This window comes from Ictidomys tridecemlineatus, chromosome 6, assembly GCF_052094955.1.
Source record: "Ictidomys tridecemlineatus isolate mIctTri1 chromosome 6, mIctTri1.hap1, whole genome shotgun sequence".
Lineage (NCBI taxonomy): Eukaryota > Metazoa > Chordata > Mammalia > Rodentia > Sciuridae > Ictidomys > Ictidomys tridecemlineatus.
The window spans coordinates 10,568,633-10,589,731 of record NC_135482.1 but is presented as its reverse complement, the minus strand read 5'-3'; the positions used below and the strand labels follow the sequence as shown (position 1 = coordinate 10,589,731).

Sequence of the window (21,099 nt, the reverse complement as noted above, 5' to 3'; positions counted from 1 at the left end):
CAACCAGTAAGTGCCTCTTCAGAATTGTATTACTTCAGGAATGCTTGCTCACTGGAAACTGAATTAAACTAGAGCCTAATAGTGTAGATTCCCCCAAAAGCCCAACTTTACATGGGATAATTCACCCCAGGATACTGAGGAAACGGATTTTCTACTTAAAGTGCTCAGCAAAGAATGATCATTAATATTACATTTAGAATATTCTGATTCCAGCATGGGAGTAAATGTCTGAGAATGCTGAGCACAGATCAAATGATATGCAAGAAACAGTCACTATGAATCCACACTGTTAAGTTACTTGGTTCCTCTTCATCCAGCATAGAAGGCAGACTCTAGTATGTCAGAGTACTTGCTTTGCTCTGGGTGCCCTCTGTTGACAAAAACCAACATAGCCACTTCCTCCTTCCCTTCCCTCCCCTTCTCCTCCCACCCCAGGAGAGCCAAGAGTCCAGCAGTGCGACTCAGACTTGCAGAAAGATTTCCAGTTGTGAAATTAGTGAAATTATTCTCAGCCCAGAGTAGACAGAAAACACATTTTCTTCTTGCAGCTTTCCTAGTCCCCTTCTTCGTGTGTTGGAATCTGCAGCTTAGCTCCACACAGGTTAACTGAATTAGTTCAATAATGAGAGCAAGAATGACCAGCACTGGGCATAATGGTGTGTGGAATTTAAGTCACAACAGCATGTCCCTTCTGAAACAGATAGCATTAGCACAGGGGAATAAAATGCTATTGTGTAAATAATGTCTAGTACAATGTGAAACCTGTTGGTATTAGAAATACCAACCGTGAAGTCCTTCAGAGTTTCTACAGATGAAAATTGTTTAACGGCACCATTCTAACTAAAACAACTGAAGGCAAAATTAGACTTTTAGAACCCTTTTATAGGAGGAAAGCAAAGGGCCCAAAAGAAGTAAAGCGACATTCACAAGGCCACAAATATCTATGACGAAGCCAAGTTTCCTGACTCTCTCATGACTCATGATCTTTCCACTATTCAAAAAACTTCTTTCATTTAGCCATTACCAAGGCATTTTAACCACTTCCATAAGAGGGAAAAGAAACTGCTGGGGAGCGGCTCAGTACTAGAGGACTTTCCCAGCACGCATGAGGCTCTGTGTTCAGTCCCCAGTAAAACAAAAAGAATAAAAGAGATTTTTCTCATCAATTTAAAAAAGCGGGGGGGGGGGAGAAACTAATAAACATGTCATAGTTCATGGGGTGGGGGGATTCTTCCTTTTACTATTATTAAAATTAACCCTTTTCTAATACCAACACAGCCTTCTAGCATCCAGGAACTTGCACATCATTATGGACCTTCACTGTGGTAGCCAAGCCAGCTTCTCCTAAGAACAGCTCACCTGAAGGCACACCTCCAACCTTGAGTAGGCTTCCCTTCCCACATAGGCCCGCTTCCATCCTAGCTGGGCCAATGGACTTGCTTGATTTTGGAACTCACTCACCCATGTGCTCAATGTCTATCAAGCATGTTCCCTAGGAGATGTGTTCACATTACTCTCTCCCTCTCTAAGCATTATGAACCTAAGGGGGGGAAAAAAATCTCCTCATAAGGCAATAAATTATGAGATTCATGAAATCATACTGGATCATCTCCTTGTTTTCACTATATACAGTATACATCAGTTATAAAAAGGAAAATCTGCGGCTAAAAAAATTTTTTTTTAAACTTTTTTCAAGTCTGAGGGTCAATGCACTCACCAAAGCAAAAGTCAATTCTATGTCTTCTTACTACAGCCTTTGGCCAATATTTCAAAAACTGGACTCTCAATTTCCTCATTGGTCAATGAAGATCAAAACTCTACTGCTGCCCCTTGAACACAGACTCACTGGGGTCTCAACAAGATCAAAGCAGAATGGGTATGAAAGCAATATATATGTAAATTATACAGGACTACAGAATTACAATAGAGAATTACCACCCCTCTGAAGGGGCACAAACAGAGAAAAGAGCATTAGCTGTTGACTAAAGAAAAATCAAAGATGCCAAGAAAAATGAAAAAAAAAAATCAAGTACAAGGCACATGCCCAGTAGAAATCCTGTAAACTTTCAATGCTTGCTAAATGCCTTACACATAGGGTCTGACAGTATTCAACACATGCTAGGTCTCTTCTGTAGCTCACTCCTTACCCTGCCACTTGTCAATCTAAAGCTAAGACACATCTGCTACAATTAACGTCTGAGTTCCTTGGAGCAACAATACCAGAACTGAAGAGCTGGAAGCAGCTATGTTTATCTTAAATAATGCTATGATCCACATGCCACCAAGATGCTTTTGAGAGCACAGGCTGAAGGTGCTCTAAAGGAACAATGAAAGATCCTAATAATAGGACACACACAGGGAAATTTCTAATGTAATAAAGATATTTACGAAGTGGTGTTTTAAGGGCCTTCTATGGCTCTATAAAATGACAGATTTATATTTCATATCCACTTGACCAAACTCATTAAAACTTGTAAGAGGCTTTCTCTTGCTGAAAATCAGATTTCTAACTTCTTGAGTATTAATTTTTCATATCGCTCTGACAAGGCAAAGGCAATGAAAACCTAGCGAAAGTTTGGCCAAGGAGTTCTTTCCTCCTTTGTCCACAGGAAAAAAAATCTCAACAGGTAGTCTCTGTATATTTGAAGAAGGTTAATGATGAGTGTACCTGGTAATTTATCCTTTACCAAAATTCCACAGGGCACTTTGTGAAAAGTATGCCAAGGATATACTTGGTCAGGGTTCTTATTCTCACATCCTGGAGGGATAACAAATCTTTTCACCATGTCCTAATAGGCAGTGACAAAGTGCCACGCAAGATGAAAAGCACATGCCTTGGAGTGCAGTAGACCAGGTCGAGAGACTGCCCCCCAACAAGAGCAAAGCAAGAGCAACTGACAAGACTTCATGGAGGAAGTAGAATTTAAAGTGGGACTTCAGAATGGACTATATTTAAAAATGGATCTCAAGTAAAGAAATTAAAATTCAAACCCATTTGTGATTCCAAAGCTATATTACCTGCTCCATAATAGTATGACTGGAACACAGCATACCCTTCATGAAATAAGAGAAAACTCTGAGGCCAGATCATGGAGACCTAAAACATCACACTAGAGTACTCAGCAGATAAAGAGAGTGGTAAGATTCCCATGAGATCATAGCTGTGCTTTTACTTAAATAAATTTGTACATAGAAACTGAAGAAATTATTTTCTAGTGGCACCAAATTTCTAACATAAGCTAGGTTAAATGTTGTAATTTCCCCACCTTTCCAGTCAATCCTAAATCAGCTCAGTAAAACACTATACAGTAAAGCTAAGAAAATAAAAATATTAATCCGTTACTCAAACAATGATATTGCCTACCAATTATGAGGACCTTGCACTTTCCCAGCTGGTTTCATTCTAAATCATCTGCTAATTAAAGAAAAAGAATAAGGCTTCTTAAAATGACTCATAAATGGGAGCAGGGCTGGTGGTGAGAAGACCATCTACTGCCTCATGGCACTGTATCACCTAGGACAGAGTATGCCTACTCACTCCTTGGCCTCCAGAGTACACCTACTCACTCCTTGGCCTCCAGAGTATGCCTACTCACTCCTTGGCCGCCCCAAGTAACTCTAGACAGAAGAGGTCCCAATTTTGAAAATTGCTAGTAAAGGAAATTCTTTAATTTCACTTTGTAAATGGTCCAACAATTAATCATCTTTAGTCAGATAATTCTTTCTGATGACCACATTAAGCCTCTCATTATAATACAGGTCAACTGCCTATATACAAAGTATTACATCAATTTACTGAAAAGCCAAGCAGTGAAATTATGATCTATCCATTTACAAAATACTAATTAAGCAAGTGAATCAAGAGTCAATTGACAGTCACATAAAAATTACAGAAACCCTACACTAAATAAAATGTGGCCAAGCTGAGGGAATAAGTCAAACTGGCATAAAATGCAAGATGCCCCTGCCAGGGGTAGTGGGGAACAGATACAGAAGAAGAATGAGAATAAAAGCCAGCTAAATGGGGAAAGTCACACATCTATCCACAGATCCATCGCAGCCCTGAAAATCAAAGCTCCCATTATTTCCACAAAAATATCAAATCTACTCCCCAAAAACCACAAAATTCAAATACCCTGGAGCCAAAGAGCCCTTAAAGGAAAAAGAAGAAATGTGGGTCTGGAGATAACAAGACACTTTCTAGATTACCTGGAGGCTAAAGGTAGATAAGTAGAATCTACTTTCACAACCAATAAGTCACTCTTGTCCTAGGAAATTTTTTAAAGTTTAATCCTTTCAATCACCTAGAGTATCCAGACTTTTGCTGATGAGAAAACAGAATCTTAGTGAAGTTGAGTGTTTTGCTCATAATCCTCATAGTATTTCCCCAAATCACTTAATCTGACTTTATGGAGATGCTCATATAGACAGGTTAAATTGAATTTTCATTCCTCAACTGTGACCAGAGATCCTGGAAGATACTGAGGACTCTTTTGGGAAAAGGAGAAACACTTCAAATGAAAGGCACCAGAAGGGAATGAATGCCCAACTGTGGAGAGACCCAGATCAGAAATATATGAAGAGGCAACAATGAGAAACATAGTAGGAGAAACTAGGAATCTAATTGTAGAGCACCTTGAATATCTGCCTTAGTTTGGACCAAATTCTGTTCAAGTTATCAAAGTATCAAAAATGATTCCCTCTTTCTAGTGACACTGCCAAGACCTGTATGAATTAGATAAATCAACTTACATAGATTTCACTTCCATCACAAAGACCTGTTTTTCGTAAAGATATCACACAGCTATATTCCTGAGCTAGAAATTTCAGATATAATTCACTTTACATAGTGAATAACTAAGAGTTGAAAAGATAATGAGAAAACAGACTTAAATCAGAGAGTGAGCACTAATCATTTCCTTGTAAAGCTTCCCTAAGGTCTTTTTTTTCCATAGAATAAATGAGAAAAAATGATTTACTGACCCTATTACATGCTAGAAAATTTACATATGTTATCTTTAATCCTATAACAACCTTTCAGAGTAGGTATTATTTCTATTTCATAGATAAAGGAATTAAGACTCAGAGAAGGAAAAAAAACTTGCCCAAAGTCATATAACCTACAACAGCAGAAATGATTTAAAACTCCAAGCCAGGGGTGGGGTGTGTATGTGTGTAATTCTCAAAGAGGAATTTCCATGAAACAGCCTATATAGAAGCTACAGTGTCCTGTTTAAAAAAAAAAAAAAATGAACTCAGCTGATCCTCTACTGTGCCACATCCCTGAGGGGATACAGAAAGCCGCACAATTTCTCTTCAATACAGGACAGCTTTCTTGCCCAAACTTCCCTGCCACTAAGGATCTGGAGATGGCTATGTTAATCAAGCAAAAAGTGACTCTTGCCCTGCCAATCTTCCTTGGAGCAACCACCAGGCCTAATCAGAGAAAGGCAAATGCTACGCTGTTTTCAGAGGCTTTTTCATAAAATAGTTACTGAGGGCCTATACAAAGTAGGCAAATAAGGATGAAAACAGTTTTGCTTTCATTTATGGGGAAGGGGGAAGATTTATTTTATTCAATCTCCTGAGGAGAAATATTTTCTGATTATAAATCTGTATCAAAGAATATATAAAGAATCCTTAAAATTCAATAAGACAAACAAACCAAAAACAGGAGTGGAGGATGAAAGGCTTGAACAGACATCACACCAAAGAAGGATTATAATAAGCGCATGAAACATATCCGACATTGTTAATCATTAGAGAAATGTCAATTAAAACCATTATGCATTTGTTATAATAAAAAGAGGAGATAAAATCAAGCCACTCTGGAAAACAGTGAACAATTTGTTTAAAAGTTAAGAAAGAACTTAATCATAACCTTAGTAATTCCACTTCTAGAAATCTACCCAAGAGAAATTAAAACTATGTCCACATAAAGATTTGTAAGTGAATGCTCATAACAAATTATTCATAATAGCCAAACTGGTAAACAGATAAAATAAGGTACTTGCAAGAAATAAAATATTACTTAGTGATTAAAAAAATAATAACTACTTTATGATTTAAAAAAACTTATTTTGAGGCCTGGATGAACCTCAAAAACAAGTTAAATGAAAGATGACATAAAAGACGACATATACATATGATCCCATTAATAAGAAATGTCCAGAAGAGAAAATTTTATAGTCAGAAAAATTATCAGTAGTTGTCTGAAAAGGGCTAGCATGGAATCAGGGCTTCCTATAAAAGAATCTGAGAGAATTTGGGGGATAACAGAAATGTTCTATAACTGCAGTGTAGTGAAAATAGCAAAACTCTATAAATTTCAAAATCACTGAATAATAACACTTACAATAAATTAATTTTATGGTATGGAAACTGTGTCTCAATGGAGCTGATTAAAAAGCAATTGCCAAATATATGTTAATGTGTGTGTATATATACACACATATTTCTACATATTTATCTGATATGTACATATATGTGTAACTTTGTTGAGAAACAAGTATATAGGAAAGGGAATGTAGTCTTCGTATTTTACCATTCTATAAAAAATATTGACAGTTATACTAATGTATTATGTAATCATCAAGCAATAGTAAATACTGATTTAACAAAAATGGCATTGTTAGAAGGAAGAAGAGCAAGTCTATAAAATCAATGATTCCTCATCTTCGACAGCCAAAGAAAATGCCAAAGATTAATAAATCAAGAAGTAGTACAATATGCATGCTATTTAGATGCACAGCAGGAAGCAATAGAAGAAATAAAAAGCTCTTTCCTATAAATGAAATCATTTGTGGAATAAAATGATCTGAAATGCAATAACAAAGCCTGTAGCTGACCACATGGTCTGAAAAAGTTCTTCCACAAGCACCAGGTACTGCACCATTGGCCCACCCTTCATCCACTAGAGTGTGTAAGAGAACCAACAGCACAGAAGGACCTAAGCCACTCATGGGCCACCTGATGACAGCTGCTGGGGAAAAGTGGCCTTTGGAAAAGACCCTTGCACAAAGGCTAAAAACGGTACCTCCACAACCTAGTAGAAAGAAAAGAAAATGACTTTACGTTTCCTTTAATTTAACAGAGAAGCGGAAAGATGTCTAGTTTTAAAAAGGACCAGAGGAGATTATTACAGATTATAAGATACAGAAGGAGTAACATTTTACTTTTGAGTCAAGCACTCTGATCAAGTCTCCAGCACAGGGGCAGGAACAGTCAGGACTGAGACAGAACAAGAGAGTAACTGCTAAAAGGCATAGGGTTTCTTTGAGATTGTGGGGTTTTGTTTGTGTCGGGACCTTTGGGGTTTTTGGGTTTTGTTTTGCTTGTTTTCTGAGAGAGTTATTTGTGGAGTATGTGTATGTGTGTTTTGATGCTGGGGCTCAAACCTAGGGCCTCACATAGTATGTGCTAACTAATAGCACCTACTCTACCACTGAGCTCCACCCCCAGTCCCTAATACTGCATTTTTAAGGACAGCAATTATTTTAATTTTTCAAAACTACAGACTGCAATGTATTAGTGGGTCCAGGAGTTGTTGGCCTCTGTCAACAATACTGAGAACATAGTACAGACAAGTATTATTTGGTAAGACTAATCTAAGTTATATTCATACTTATACATATATGTGTATGTGCTAGGTCAGGATACGTAAAGTAATTGCTTACTTAGTCTGAAGTTTTTTAAGCTCAAAAGCCCAGAGATGGAACTTGAACAAGTCCATGAACATGTCCACACCATGTCCTCCATCCTACCAACTTTCCCGAAGGGAGGAAAGCAGTCATCATTTCTTTGCCACCACACCAAATGGGAATGACAGAAGATGTATTTGCTACTGTCCATAGCTCCCAAGCAAAATAATCAAAAGCCCTGAAAATGCATTTGTAAAAAGTGGACTAAAATAAAGTCTATTCTAGAGATAAAAGCAAGAACTAAAAACAGGAAAGAAAAAATTCTTGAAAGGAAAGAAAATACTTATTAAGACAAAAACCGTTAGGTCATTTTTAATCTATAAAGAGTAAGGCTTCCACTCTAAACTTAAACCTGTAATTGTCTAAGTTGCATTTGTCAACTTAAACAGCTCTTTTGATATTCTCACTTACTTCTGTGAAAAACTAAAACATATCCATATAATAGCTTTAAACAGAATTTTATAAAGTTGAAGGAAAAAATCTTCGAGAAATCACCAATAAGCATTTTTAAAATCCAATAAAGAGCATGACAACACATTAATTTTTCTTTTGTTTTAAAACACAAAAGGATAAATTGTACACCATAAGCTATTTTAACAAGCAAGACAGGAAGAAAACTTGATAAAAATCAGTTATTCAAGGGGCTTGGGTCATATGAAGACCTTTCATGCTGATGTGTTCTCCAGAGTCCGTACCATCTCATCTTGTGACACTAGCAAAGACAACAGCTGCATCCAAAGAGACACCAACAGAAAAATACAGGAGGAAATCCCAAACAAAGGCTGAAAATCTGGGGTTCAAGTCCACCTCTGCACTTACCACCTCTGTTATATTAAGAAATTCATTTTAAAAATTTTTGTGTTTTGGTTTTCTTATCTATTAAGTTAGGATAAGGCACAACCTATTTGGCAGAGCTATTGTAAAGATCAAGACACAAAACATCCACAGAAGTACTCTGTAAAATGCTCTACAAACATTAGTTTGTTCTTTTCTCTTTTGAGACATGGTCTTACTATGTTGTCCAGGATGGCCTCAAATTTGTAAATCTCCTATCTTAGCCTCCATAGTACCTGAGATCACAGGTGTACAGCACTGCACCAGGCTCAAATAGTAATTTTTATAATTTACTAATATTCCCAGTTCCACAGCTGACTCAACACCTGAACCTAAGCAAGAGTTTGTGCTACCTCTTATCTCAAATATTAACATTTCTTCTCATATAGTTTGTTAGACAAGGTAAGGTACCATAATTTTAAGTTTCTAGAAAAAAGATGACATGGAAGGTATTGGAGCATTAATCTTGACACTTAGTTTGCAGATATCTTGCTACTGAACATCTTTTAATCTGAAGAAAGCAAATTACAGTGTCTCTAATTTTTATTTATCTGATCTAATCCTCCTCCCCACCCATTCCCCCAAATTGAATCGATTTCTAAAATAAAATTCAACCATGTATTGGCTACTGAGACATAAAGTTGCTGACAATAAAAATCACCCCACAGGTGATTATAGTGGAAGCACTTTTAATCAACTAACTTATTAAATAAACTAAAATTCTCCATTTCCCAGGTCAAATATGCTGAGTGAGGCCTCTGGCATTCTTATCGCTAGAACTAGTTCCTAATTCTATCATATCTAACCTAAGCCTTCTTATCCCAGTAGCTGAGAAGTGAGAATCACTTGTTTATCACCAACCTGTTTATAGAATTTGTAAGTTTTTATAATTATACAATTAAATATTATATAATCCATAAAATAGACAAGCCTCTTTTTTCCTTGGAAAAAACTCAGATTTGAATGCTTTATGAACACTTAATAAGACAAGACACTAAAAATTTTTGCTCAGTCAAATTAAATTGTCTACATTTAATTTAAATATACATAAATATAAATTGTATATAGTAGTGCACACTTGTAATTCCAGCGACTCAGGAGGCTGAAGCAGGAGGATCCCATGTTCAAAGTCAGCCTCAGCAACTCGGCCCTAAGCAACTTAGTGAGACCCTGTCTCAAAAATATAAAAAGGGCTGGGGATGTAGCTCAGTCGAAGTGGCCCTGGGTTCAATTCTCAGTACAAGCAACAGCAGCAACAGGAGGAGGAGGAAGAGGAAAAGAAGAAGAAAGGAGGGGCTGAGCAGAGGTGAGCGCTTGCCTAGCATGTGTGAGGCATTGGATTTGATTCTCAGCACTGCATGTAAATAAATAAATAAAAGGTCCAGACAACTAAAACAAAATATTTTAAAAAGAAGAAGGGGCATATATAAAACATACAGTTTCACCCAGATTGCTTTGAATGACATTTTTTAAAACTGAACCAGCAAACAACAACAACAACAAAAAACAGAATTCATAGATGATACTCTGTAAAGATATGATATGCCAAAAAAAAAAGATTTTTTAATTTAACAGAATTTCAATAGATTTATATGCATATAAAAGGTGTTGACCTCCTATCAAATTATTAGAGTAAACATAGTTGCTCAAATTAAAATAAAATGCTCTTAAGCTATAATAAAAGTTTTAAATTATTTTCCCACTTCAACCAATTGTTTAGATTAATCCTTGGTGACCTACCACTCTTGATCACACCATCTAAGAGAACACTGACCATTATGTCTTTAATTACAGCTATGGTTGACTATCATTTCATACATCCCAGTTTGGCCTTGGACTGTTTCAACATAATTACTAGAGCCAATTTTTTATTCTCAAAAGTGCCCCCACTTGAATGATAAGTGCATATGGTCACCTTAATAATAAAAGATATAAAGTTAGAGGTGACAAGGGGCCAGCATTAGGACCCCCACTGTTTTCTAAAAGCCCATTCTAAATAAATAAGCTTGTTCTGCAGAACCAAACCCTCTTCTAATCAGATTGCTATCTCTTACCTTTTCTATATAAAAACTCCTAAGCTAATACACACAAATATTTTTCCATTTAAAAAATAATTCCAACCCACAAAATATTCTAGCCTTAATCAACACTTGAGAAGATGCATAAGCACATGCACATAAGTCACACACACACACACACACACACACACACACACACACACACAGCGCTAGGCATCTAAGCACACAGTATCATCAACTTAAAAATCCTGCATGGCTTTAAACATTTACAGCTTTTCAGAGCTGGTTTTTATTTCTATAAAACTGGAAGGAGGTGTGTCTCCTCCACTTCCACAGAGAGCGCACATCAGCCAGCACAGAAGCATATGGAGTGCTTTGTAAAAGTGGCGAATGGCCAGCCCAGAAAGCTTGTTAACCTCTCAGGAAAGAAGGTTGAGGTGACCTCGAACAAAAAAGCAAAACCTCTACAAGGTGGAAAATGGGACTATTCTTCCTTTTCTTCACAGGTTTTTAATTCAAATGTGCTACTAAGGGCTTTTGTAACATACAAGTTACTACAACAGTGAGATGCTGGTCCACTTAGTGCTAGTGAATTTAACACGCAGTGATTTTTAGGCAGCAGTTGCTGACTCCCAGAAGTAAAATAATGTGAGTAAGTGAACACATTCTCAAATGACCATACTTCCCCTGGGTGAGTCAAAGGCCTCAAACAGAAGGTAAGTTTAAGCCCCTTTTCAGGTACTAACTTAAACAGTCAGTTTTGAAAAGTCACTTTACCTCTGTGTGACTCAATTTCCTTGTCCTTCCAAAGGGAACACTGCCTTGTCTATTTCAAAAGGTAACTAGAAGGATGACATGAGAAAATACTGACCAAAGTGTTTTGCAAAAAGAGCTTGATATCAAATCAGAGACACGGCGTCTGATAGAAGAAAAAGTTGGCTACGATCTACATACTGTGGGGTCGGGCTCCAAATTCCTCAATAGGACACCCATAGCACAAGAGTTAATAACTAGAATCAACAAATGGGATTTACTCAAACTAAAAAGTTTTTTCTCAGCAAAAGAAACAATAAGAGAGGTAAATAGGGAGCCTACATCCTGGGAACAAATCTTTACTCCTCACACTTCAGATAGAGCCCTAATATCCAGAGTATACAAAGAACTCAAAAAATTAGACAATAAGATAACAAATAACACAAACAACAAATGGGCCAAGGACCTGAACAGACACTTCTCAGAGGAGGACATACAATCAATCAACAAGTACATGAAAAAATGCTCACTATCGCTAGTAGTCAGAGAAATGCAAATCAAAACCACCCTAAGATACCATCTCACTCCAGTAAGATTGGCAGCCATTATGAAGTCAAACAACAACAAGTGCTGGCGAGGATGTGGGGAAAGGGTATACTTGTTCATTGTTGGTGGGACTGCAAATTGGTGCAGCCAATTTGGAAAGCAGTATGGAGATTTCTTGGAAAGCTGGGAATGGAACCACCATTTGACCCAGCTATTCCCCTTCTCAGTCTATTCCCTAAAGACCTAAAAAGAGCATGCTACAGGGACACTGCTACATCGATGTTTGTAGCAGCACAATTCACAATAGCAAGACTATGGAACCAACCTAGATGCCCTTCAATAGACAAATGGATAAAAAAAAAATGTGGCATTTATACACAATGGAGTATTACTCTGCATTAAAAAATGACAAAATCATAGAATTTGGAGGGAAATGGATGGCATTAGAGCAGATTATGCTAAGTGAAGCCAGCCAATCCCTAAAAAACAAATGCCAAATGTCTTCTTTGATATAAGGAGAGTAACTAAGAACAGAGTAGGGACGAAGAGCATGAGAAGAAGATTAACATTAAACAGGGATGAGAGGTGGGAGGGAAAGGGAGAGAGAAGGAAATTTCATGGAAATGGAAGGAGACCCTCAGGGTTATACAAAATTACATACAAGAGGAAGTGAGGGGAAAGGGAAAAATATTACAAGGGAGAGAAATGAATTACAGTAGAGGGGGTAGAGAGAGAAGAGGGGAGGGGAGGGGAGGGGAGGGGGGATAGTAGAGGATAGGAAAGGCAGCAGAATACAACAGACACTAGTATGGCAATATGTAAATCAATGGAAGTGTAACTGATGTGATTCTGCAATCTGTATACGGGGTAAAAATGGGAGTTCATAACCCACTTGAATCAAAGTGTGAAATATGATATATCAAGAACTATGTAATGTTTTGAATAACCAACAATAAAAAAAAATTTTTTTTAAAAGTTTGTAATTTTTATCTTTTAAAATCACCATCAAATGCTGATTTTAAAAAATAAAATCTTGTCTGAAAATGGTTCTTATCTATTTAGAATGGAATAGCAAAAGAATAAGGAAAGCAAATATAGTCACAATTAAAATTCACCTACATCCCATTCCCTGGCTCCTGGATTTGCTGAGCCAAAACCACACTGGGGAGATGTAAAGATCACAAGTTCAGTTCCTGCCTAGCTCAGGCTATTCAGTGACCAGTGTTTCACACTGATAAATGCCTCCCAAATCTCAAAGCACAAAATGAGAGTTCACAAGGTTAAGCACATTAATTAGCAGTACTCATTTGGATTCTGTATTCATCAAATACAACAAGCAGCTATTCAATATTTGCCTATTTGCACTACTCTAAGATCTCCAATTCAAAGATCCAGTCGGAGTACAAAATAGAGCCCAAGAAAATAAACTTGTCACCATCAGAATGTGTCTCAAAGTAAATCAGCAGCTTTAAACCATGGCAAAGGGTCTGCACAGGCCTACAGCAGACAGAGGATGAGTAATGAATGTGCAGGTTACAGGAGGAGGTCCCTGCTGCAAAAGGAAAGAAAAATAAAGTGGTTCCAAGCAAAAAGACTACGTTTTGTGATTTAAAAATTCCTATTAACTGCCTCCCTCAGCTCCTCATTGATCTCTAATTCCCACAGGAAGAACAGAGCCTTAGTATCCTTTCTGATCCTTTTAAAGTCAGTTTAAATCTATTTCTACACTTTACATCAGTTTGCTTTACCTCCTTATTCCAAGATAAGCAAAATTATATGAACAATGAAATATTTGCATTGATGTAAAGCTAGATTAAGAGGCTGGCCATGATCTTGTATATTACATGTCCTAAGTGAAAAGCACAGGATGAAACAGAAAATGTCACTCCTTCAAAGTAGCCCCTAGGACTGCAGTTCTCAGCCTCTGCTGCATGGCATAATTGCCTGTAGGGGTTTCTAAATATTTGAAGGCTAAGTCCAATCTTAGGCTTAGTCAGACTCTCTGGAGGATGAATCTCCAGGAATCAATCTTTCTGATGTATGCCAGGATACAAAACTACTATCAAAGGGCATAAGTTTCACAGCTTAGAGAAGCTCTGGAACAGACCCAAAGCAGAAAGAAAAACAAACAAGCAAAACGTCTATATTGTCTGACTTTGGAGTAAATGACCATATCTTTCTCCTAAAGCTTTCGTCTTCAATCTCAGCAGTGATGATCCCATTGGGAGATGAACAACAAGATGAACAAATTTTCTCTTCCCCTTCTTCATAGCCTTCTTGGAGTAAGTTTAATGCCAACCTAGGCACTAAAAATGCAATATTCTCAAATATGAAAGGCCTCCAAATAGGTGACTATCGATTATCCTAGTTTTTAAGATTAGCTTCAGAAACTCAAGATTCAATAAACTTCTGGAAAGAGGAACTGTGTTAATTTTTTGTTTAGTACTATAATGACTCATGTTCCTTTGGACAAGCCTAACAATGGTGGCTTTTTTGGACAACTCTATAAGGAAACATGGATAGGCATTCAAAGATATTTCTAAGAGCTATCCTTTCAGATCTGAAGAAGGGCAATATCCCAAACAACAAGGAGATAAATTTCATTCAGAGACTAGTTGACTTAAGTTGCACCATTTCTCCAAGGGGCAGCCTTATTTGTTCCTCTGTCTTAACTGTTTTAGCCTCATCTGCTCAACATCTTCAACTAGCAAGAAGAGTTGGAAGACATTTTATACACTTGCCCCAGAGAAGGTAACTCTGCCCAGCTTTTTCCATTTTTCCCCATCTAACAAAGAAGGGCAGTAGAAAGTTCACTCTCTGAAGGCTTTCTGATTAAAACTATAAGGCTGAAAAATTCCCCCAGAGGAAGAGAATGGAATTTTTTTGTTGCAGATTATTACAAAGACTCAAAAAATTTATGCAGGCAGAGGCTAAATGACAGAAAATAAAAAGACAAGTTCAGCATTTAGAATTATGAGGAATCAAGAAGACCAGGTTAAAAATTATTATACAGCCCAGAGAAGAAAAAATAAAAGCAATCATTACTGCACTTGAGTGATTGTTTTCCCTTAACATCTGTAATTTTATTAACATGATTGTAATACTTTTAGAATTGAGAAATATGTACTTTTTTTTTAATTGAACCCATGGCCTTGTGTATTCGAGGCAAGCACTTTACCAACTGAGCTCTATCCCCAGCCCCTGAGAAATATATTTTATATCCCTAAAAGCAAATCTATTGCTGAAACAAGCTGTGTTACCTTCCAAAGTAAGTAATTTCAGGAATGGCTATCATAACATCTTTTGATAAAATATATATACACCCCCATCTGAGTTATAAACAATGGAAACCAACCTGGCTGTCCCGCGCTGGGAATCCATGATAACCTGGGGTTAGAGGCTCGTTCTATAAGAAAGAAAAGGAAAAAAAAAAATCAAACTATAAGAGCAAAGAAAATGTTTAGAATAATCAAATTCACCCAAGTTTATCAATATATACGCCTTTCTCAGTTTCTTAAATGTTCCATTGATGTATTCATTCCATCCTACCTAATTACATCTATCCATCCCAGTTGAGTGTCTACAATGGCACAAACAAAAACAGAAAAAAAGTATCTGCGCAGGAATACTATTCATGTATACTATTTCCCCTCTTGTACAGCTAAATCTGTTTCCTACTCTGTCTATCCCCAGCAGGTGCAACTGAAATGTGGGACAGAACAATTTCAAACTTGATATCGTGCAACTTTAGGAACCCATCCCCTAGTCACTGAATATCAGTAGCATTCCCACACACTAGAAAAACAGAAAACTTCCACAAAAATTCCATGTGTCCCTTGGTCAGAAAAGGGATGAGCAGCACACTGTTGAGAACTGCCTCTTGACCTGCAAAATGTTAGCTCCGCCTCGACATCAACCTGGTTTTCCTCAGTTCTTTTAAATCAAAATGAAATTCTACTCAAGACTTCTCCTACAAACTGTACCATCTTCTGGACTCCAGTGATTCTAACATGTGTATGTCAATATTTACTTAGATTATTTGTGCAGCTTACTTTATGATGCTAACTTTATTTTTTAAAGGTATATTAAGTGTCTGTCTCATCTTTACATTAAACCACTAAATCAAGATCCTTGAATGTAAGGATGCTAGTCAATAAAAGCTATGCAAACACTAGTTTAGTCTAAAGTCGCACAGCATGAGCACTAATTTATGGCTTATTTGACCCATTTGATCATTCCATCAACATATACTGAATACTAAGATTTTCTAAGCATTGTTAGAGGAATGAAGGAATAAGAAAGAGGAATGAAACACAGCCTTTGCCTTCAAGGGAGCTATTAAATGGGAAGAAACAGATGTACATATGCTAGTGCTTTTGTCATTACTAAAGTGCTCAACGCACCTTCTCAAAGTCATTCATCTCTGGTCCCATCATTTGTATTTTCAATCCTAGCAGAACAACTATTATAGAGGAATATGTGCTGATAGGATTTTCAAATATGCCAAGATAATAACCTTCCACCTAATGGTGGATACATCAAGAGAGAATTATCTTCATTTCTTTGACAGTTGAAAGTCCACACTTCCTTGAAAAACTAGAGTGCCAAGAGTCAATTTAAATTCACTACAGAGCCCCTGTGTTTTGTTCATCATGGTTTCCCAAAAATCTAGTGCAATGTTGAATATATAATAGACACCAAAAGAATGTATAAGTAAATAGATAGAGTTACATAACCAGAAATGACTTTTAGTCACTGATTCAATCAAAGGAAATCCAAGTCCTAATTCTGTATTTTGGGTACTTTAGTATTTATAAATTAGTAAAGATTCCTTCAGCCACTGAAGCTAACTGCCTTAAAAAAAAAATTATGAGTACCTAAACAATCCTGAGCAAGAAAAAAAAAATGTCGTAGGTACTCTTAAGTTTCTGATTTTGCTTACTAAAAAGCTTCAACACTCAAGAGAGTATGAGCTGGGCTCGGTGGCCCATGCCTGCAATCCCAGGCTGAGGCAAAAGGATCACAAGTTCAAGACTAGCCTAGACAATTTAGTGAGACCCTGTCTCAGAAAATTAGAAAGGGCTAAGGATGTAGCTCAGAAGTAGAGCACCTGGCTAGCATGTGGGAAGAACTGGATTCAATCCCCAGCTCCATTTAAAAAAAAAAAAAAAAAGACAGTGTGAGGGGGCTGTGGTTGTAGCTCAGTGGTAGAGCACTTGCCTAACACATGTGAGGTCCTGGATTTAATCCTCAGCATCACATAAAGATAAATAAATAAAATAAAGGTATTATATCCATCTACAACTATAAAAAATATTTTTTAAAAAACAAAGACAGTGTGATACTGACATAAGGACAAAGAAACCAATGGAACACAATTCAAAGTCCAGAACAAAACCTTTATCGTTATGATCAACTAATTTTTCAAAATGGTGCCAAGAAGTCAATAGAGTGGTCTTTTCAACAAATGGTGCTGGGACAACTGGATATTCACATGTGAAAAAAATCAAGTTGGAATCCTACCCCATAACATGTACAGAATTAATTCAAAGTAGATCATACCCAGAACTATAAAACTCTTAAACCATAAGCCTTGGTTGGGTTAGGCAACAAACTCTTCAATATGACACCAAAAGCACAAGTGACAAAGGAAAAGGGAAAATTAGGTGTCATTAAAATTTAAAACTTCTGTGCATCAAAGGACACCATTAAGTGAAAAGACAACTCACAGAATGGGAGAAAATATTTCCAAATTATATGTTTGATAAGGGATGTATATCCAGAATATACAAAGAACTCTTGCAACTCAACAATAAAAAGTAAAATAATTCAATTTTAAAATGAGAAAAGAGGGCTGGGAAAGTAGCTCACTGGAGAGTAACTTGCCTAGCATGTGCCAGGCCCTGGGTTCAATCCCTAGTACCACACAGATAGAGACAGAGAGAGAGAGAGAGAGAGAGAGAGAGAGAGAGAGAGAGAGAGAGAGAAATAGGTAGTTCTCCAAAACATAAGCAAATGGCCAGTAAGCACTGTAAACAAAAAGATGCTAAACACCATCAGCCATTATGCAAATCAAAACCATATTGAGATCACTCACAAACACAGATACACACACACAATTACAATCAAAAAGTCTAACAATAACAAGCCCTGATGAGGATATAGAAAAATCAAAATTCCCATATATTCCTGGCTGGAAATGTAAAATGGTACAGCTGCTTTGGAAACAGTTGGGTAGTCCCTCAAAAATGTCAAACAGAGTTACTATGAGACCCAGCAATTCCACACTAATGTATATAACCAAGAAAAACAAAAGCATATGCCCATACAAACCTTGTGCATGGATGTCCATAGCAGCATTGTTTTATAATAATCAAAAAGCAGAAACAATCCAAGTATCTACCAATTGATGAATGGATAAGCAAAATATAGTGCATCCATAACTGAATACTATTCATCAATTAAAAAGGAATGAAATACTAACAACATGGATGAACCCTGAAAACATCATCCTAAGTGAAAAAGGCCAGACATAAAAAGACCACAAATTAAATAATTATATTTATAGGAAATGTACAACTAGGCAAATTCATAGAGACAGAAAACAGATTAGTGGTTCCAGAGATCAGGGGGTAAAAAAGAGCATGGCTGCTAACAATAGGTAGTGGGGTTTTGGGGGAGGATGATAGAAATATTCTGGAATTGAAAAGTGGTGCAACCTGGATTACACTAAAAACTTCAAAATACTTCTAAGAGGTGAGATTAGAGATCTCTGAATTAATTCTCATTAAATCTGCTGTTTAAAAATAACAATAATAGGTAAGCCATTTTGGTTGCTTTCACACTGGGGAAGCAAGGGGAGTGGGATTACTGGGGATTTAACCCAGGGATGCTTTACCACTGAGCTTTATCACTCAGCCCTTTTTATTTTTTATTTTGAGACAAGGTCTCTGCTCAGTTACCCAGGCTAGCCTCAAACTTAAAATCCTCTTGCCTCACCCTCCTGAGTTTCTGGGATTACAAGTGTGCACCACCACACCCAGATTCACACTGGAGACACATACAGCTTAGAATATAATAAAAGAACAAGGCCCCCAAAATCAACAAGTAAATTTACTTCAATACCGTTCCCCACCAATACTAATGAAAGAGATGATGATGACCAGCATATATTGAACAGCTAAGCAGTGTGGTTCCAGAAAGAAGGGAAGGGGAAGAGAAAGTAGTGAAGAGTCGGAGATAACATAGAGGTATATAAGAATGTGTTTCCTACCATTAGGAAGTCAGAGAAGGTAAGCAAGTGACTCAATAACACAGATATTAAACAGGAAAAACAAACTGCCACCCTGTTCTGCTGGCCCCCAGAGCCCTATCTTTTCTATTTTGCCAAGTTTCCTCTTAATAACCATTCTATATTATTCCTTTACAGTAATTATTTCAAGATTCTTTTAGAAAGGGATTTTATAATTAAGAAAGTAATTGAAAACTCCAAAAACTTCTTATTCATTACTTCCAGAGAACATCTAACATAGAAACAATATTCTACAATATCCTAGGGTTCAATGCAGAAAACTATAAAAAAAAATCACTTTCCTACAGGCCAATATTGTCAAAAATTTTAATGGAAAGATGGATGTAACAGGTTGCACAAAGATGTGTCACAGGAAATGGATTTACTCTTCCCCCTGTCTTGTCAAGGCATTGTGTTCTGTATTTCTGCCTTTCAGGTAAGACTACTGGTAACTCTCTGGGCCTCAGAAACTCCCTGCACCTCTCACTGACCTGTAACTTTAAGAAAATGGCTCATTTTCTTTTTAAATTTTACCACATAAATACCTGTCTCTCACAAATACATTAATTTTCAAATAGTTCAGAATTTTACAGACATGGGTCTTATTGTATATATTCTCTAGTAATTTGGGGTTTTTTTTCTCTTTTTGCTCAACACTCGTCTTCATGAGACTCATCTTCATGAATAAATACCATTATACCCCACTAATTTTGACTACTGTTTAATATTTTCTTATAAAAATGTCAATTTATTCCTGTACTATTTTCCTATTAATGAATAATTAAATTCTTCCCACTTATATTGTTTGTGCTTACAAGCCATGCTGCCTGTGTTCATTCTTTTAGATTTGAGATACATTTCCACTCATGAGATCTTCAGAAACCAAAATGAAAATATCTCAAACTGGCAAGAAAGTACATAAATGGTACCTTCATATCTAATAGGAATGCAAGTATTTGGGGATCACCAGTTTGAAATGCAGTTTGGCAAAAATATTGTGTGCAATATACTTTCTCACAATTTCACATTTATCTACTCTAGAGAATCATCTGCACATGTTCAAAGAATAATGTGCAAAGATTTTCATTTCAGTACAGTGAAAAATAGAAAGAACTTCAATTTCCATTAATAAGGAAACAGTTATCAATTATTAAATAGTTTCAATATCCCATGTATATGTTTTAAAAAGAAAAATACCTATGATCTCATATTAATGACAGCAAAAAAGAGTGTTATTTTTCAAAATCACAATACAAAAATCATTATTTTTACATGCATATTAAAAAGTAAAGAAATGCATAAGAAATATCTAGAAGGATATACAACAAACCTCTAACACTGGTTACATCTAGCAAAAACAATAGGATCTGAAAATAAGAGGGAGATAAGTAAAATGAAGTGGAGAAAGAACCAAGGGGGAGAGGGGAAGGAAGGGAAAAGGGAAAAACTGGGGAATGAAGTTGACCAAATTAAGCCATATGCACGTATAAATATATCACAATGCATTCCAATTTTATATATAACTGTAATGCACCAATTAAAAATAAATGGGGGTTGGGGTTGTAGCTCAGTGGTGGAATGCTTGCTAGCACATGTAAGGGACTGGGTTACATATAAATAAAATAAAGGTATTGTGCCCATCTACAACTAAAAATATTTTTAAATAAATAAATAAATGGAAGACCAACAGAAGAAGGAGATCAAGGGGAGAAAGGAGGGAACGGAAGGGAAAAAGGATGTGCTGGGGTCTGAGATGAAGAAAACTGTTACATGCACCTATGAATACATCAAAATGAACCCACTAATTTAAATGATTATAATGCATTAAAAATAAAATTTTTAAGAGTACAGGATTTGTGGAAGGTCTGAATTGTTTAAATTTTACAAAATATAAAATGCATGATGTATAACTTTGCATATTACTATAATATTAGCAAATTGCCAATATTTCCAATTT

The 21,099-nt window shown here is 36.5% G+C and overlaps 1 protein-coding gene across 38 annotated transcripts in view; it reads right to left on the bottom strand.

Annotated features, from left to right (window-relative positions):
- Rbfox2 (RNA binding fox-1 homolog 2) overlaps positions 1–21,099 on the bottom strand; it is a 271,195-nt gene that overhangs the window by 166,307 nt on the left and 83,789 nt on the right. For 32 of the 38 annotated variants that reach the window (XR_013440305.1, XR_013440306.1, XM_078052810.1 and 29 more), the window contains exon 2: positions 15,207–15,257. The exons of the other annotated variants lie outside the window; for them this stretch is intronic. Coding sequence is in view for 30 of the 32 variants with exons in the window: in XM_078052810.1 (XP_077908936.1) it covers positions 15,207–15,257 (51 nt within the window). In the remaining 2 variants the exon portion in view is untranslated. The remainder of the gene's footprint in view (positions 1–15,206; positions 15,258–21,099) is intronic. 38 annotated transcript variants of the gene reach the window in all.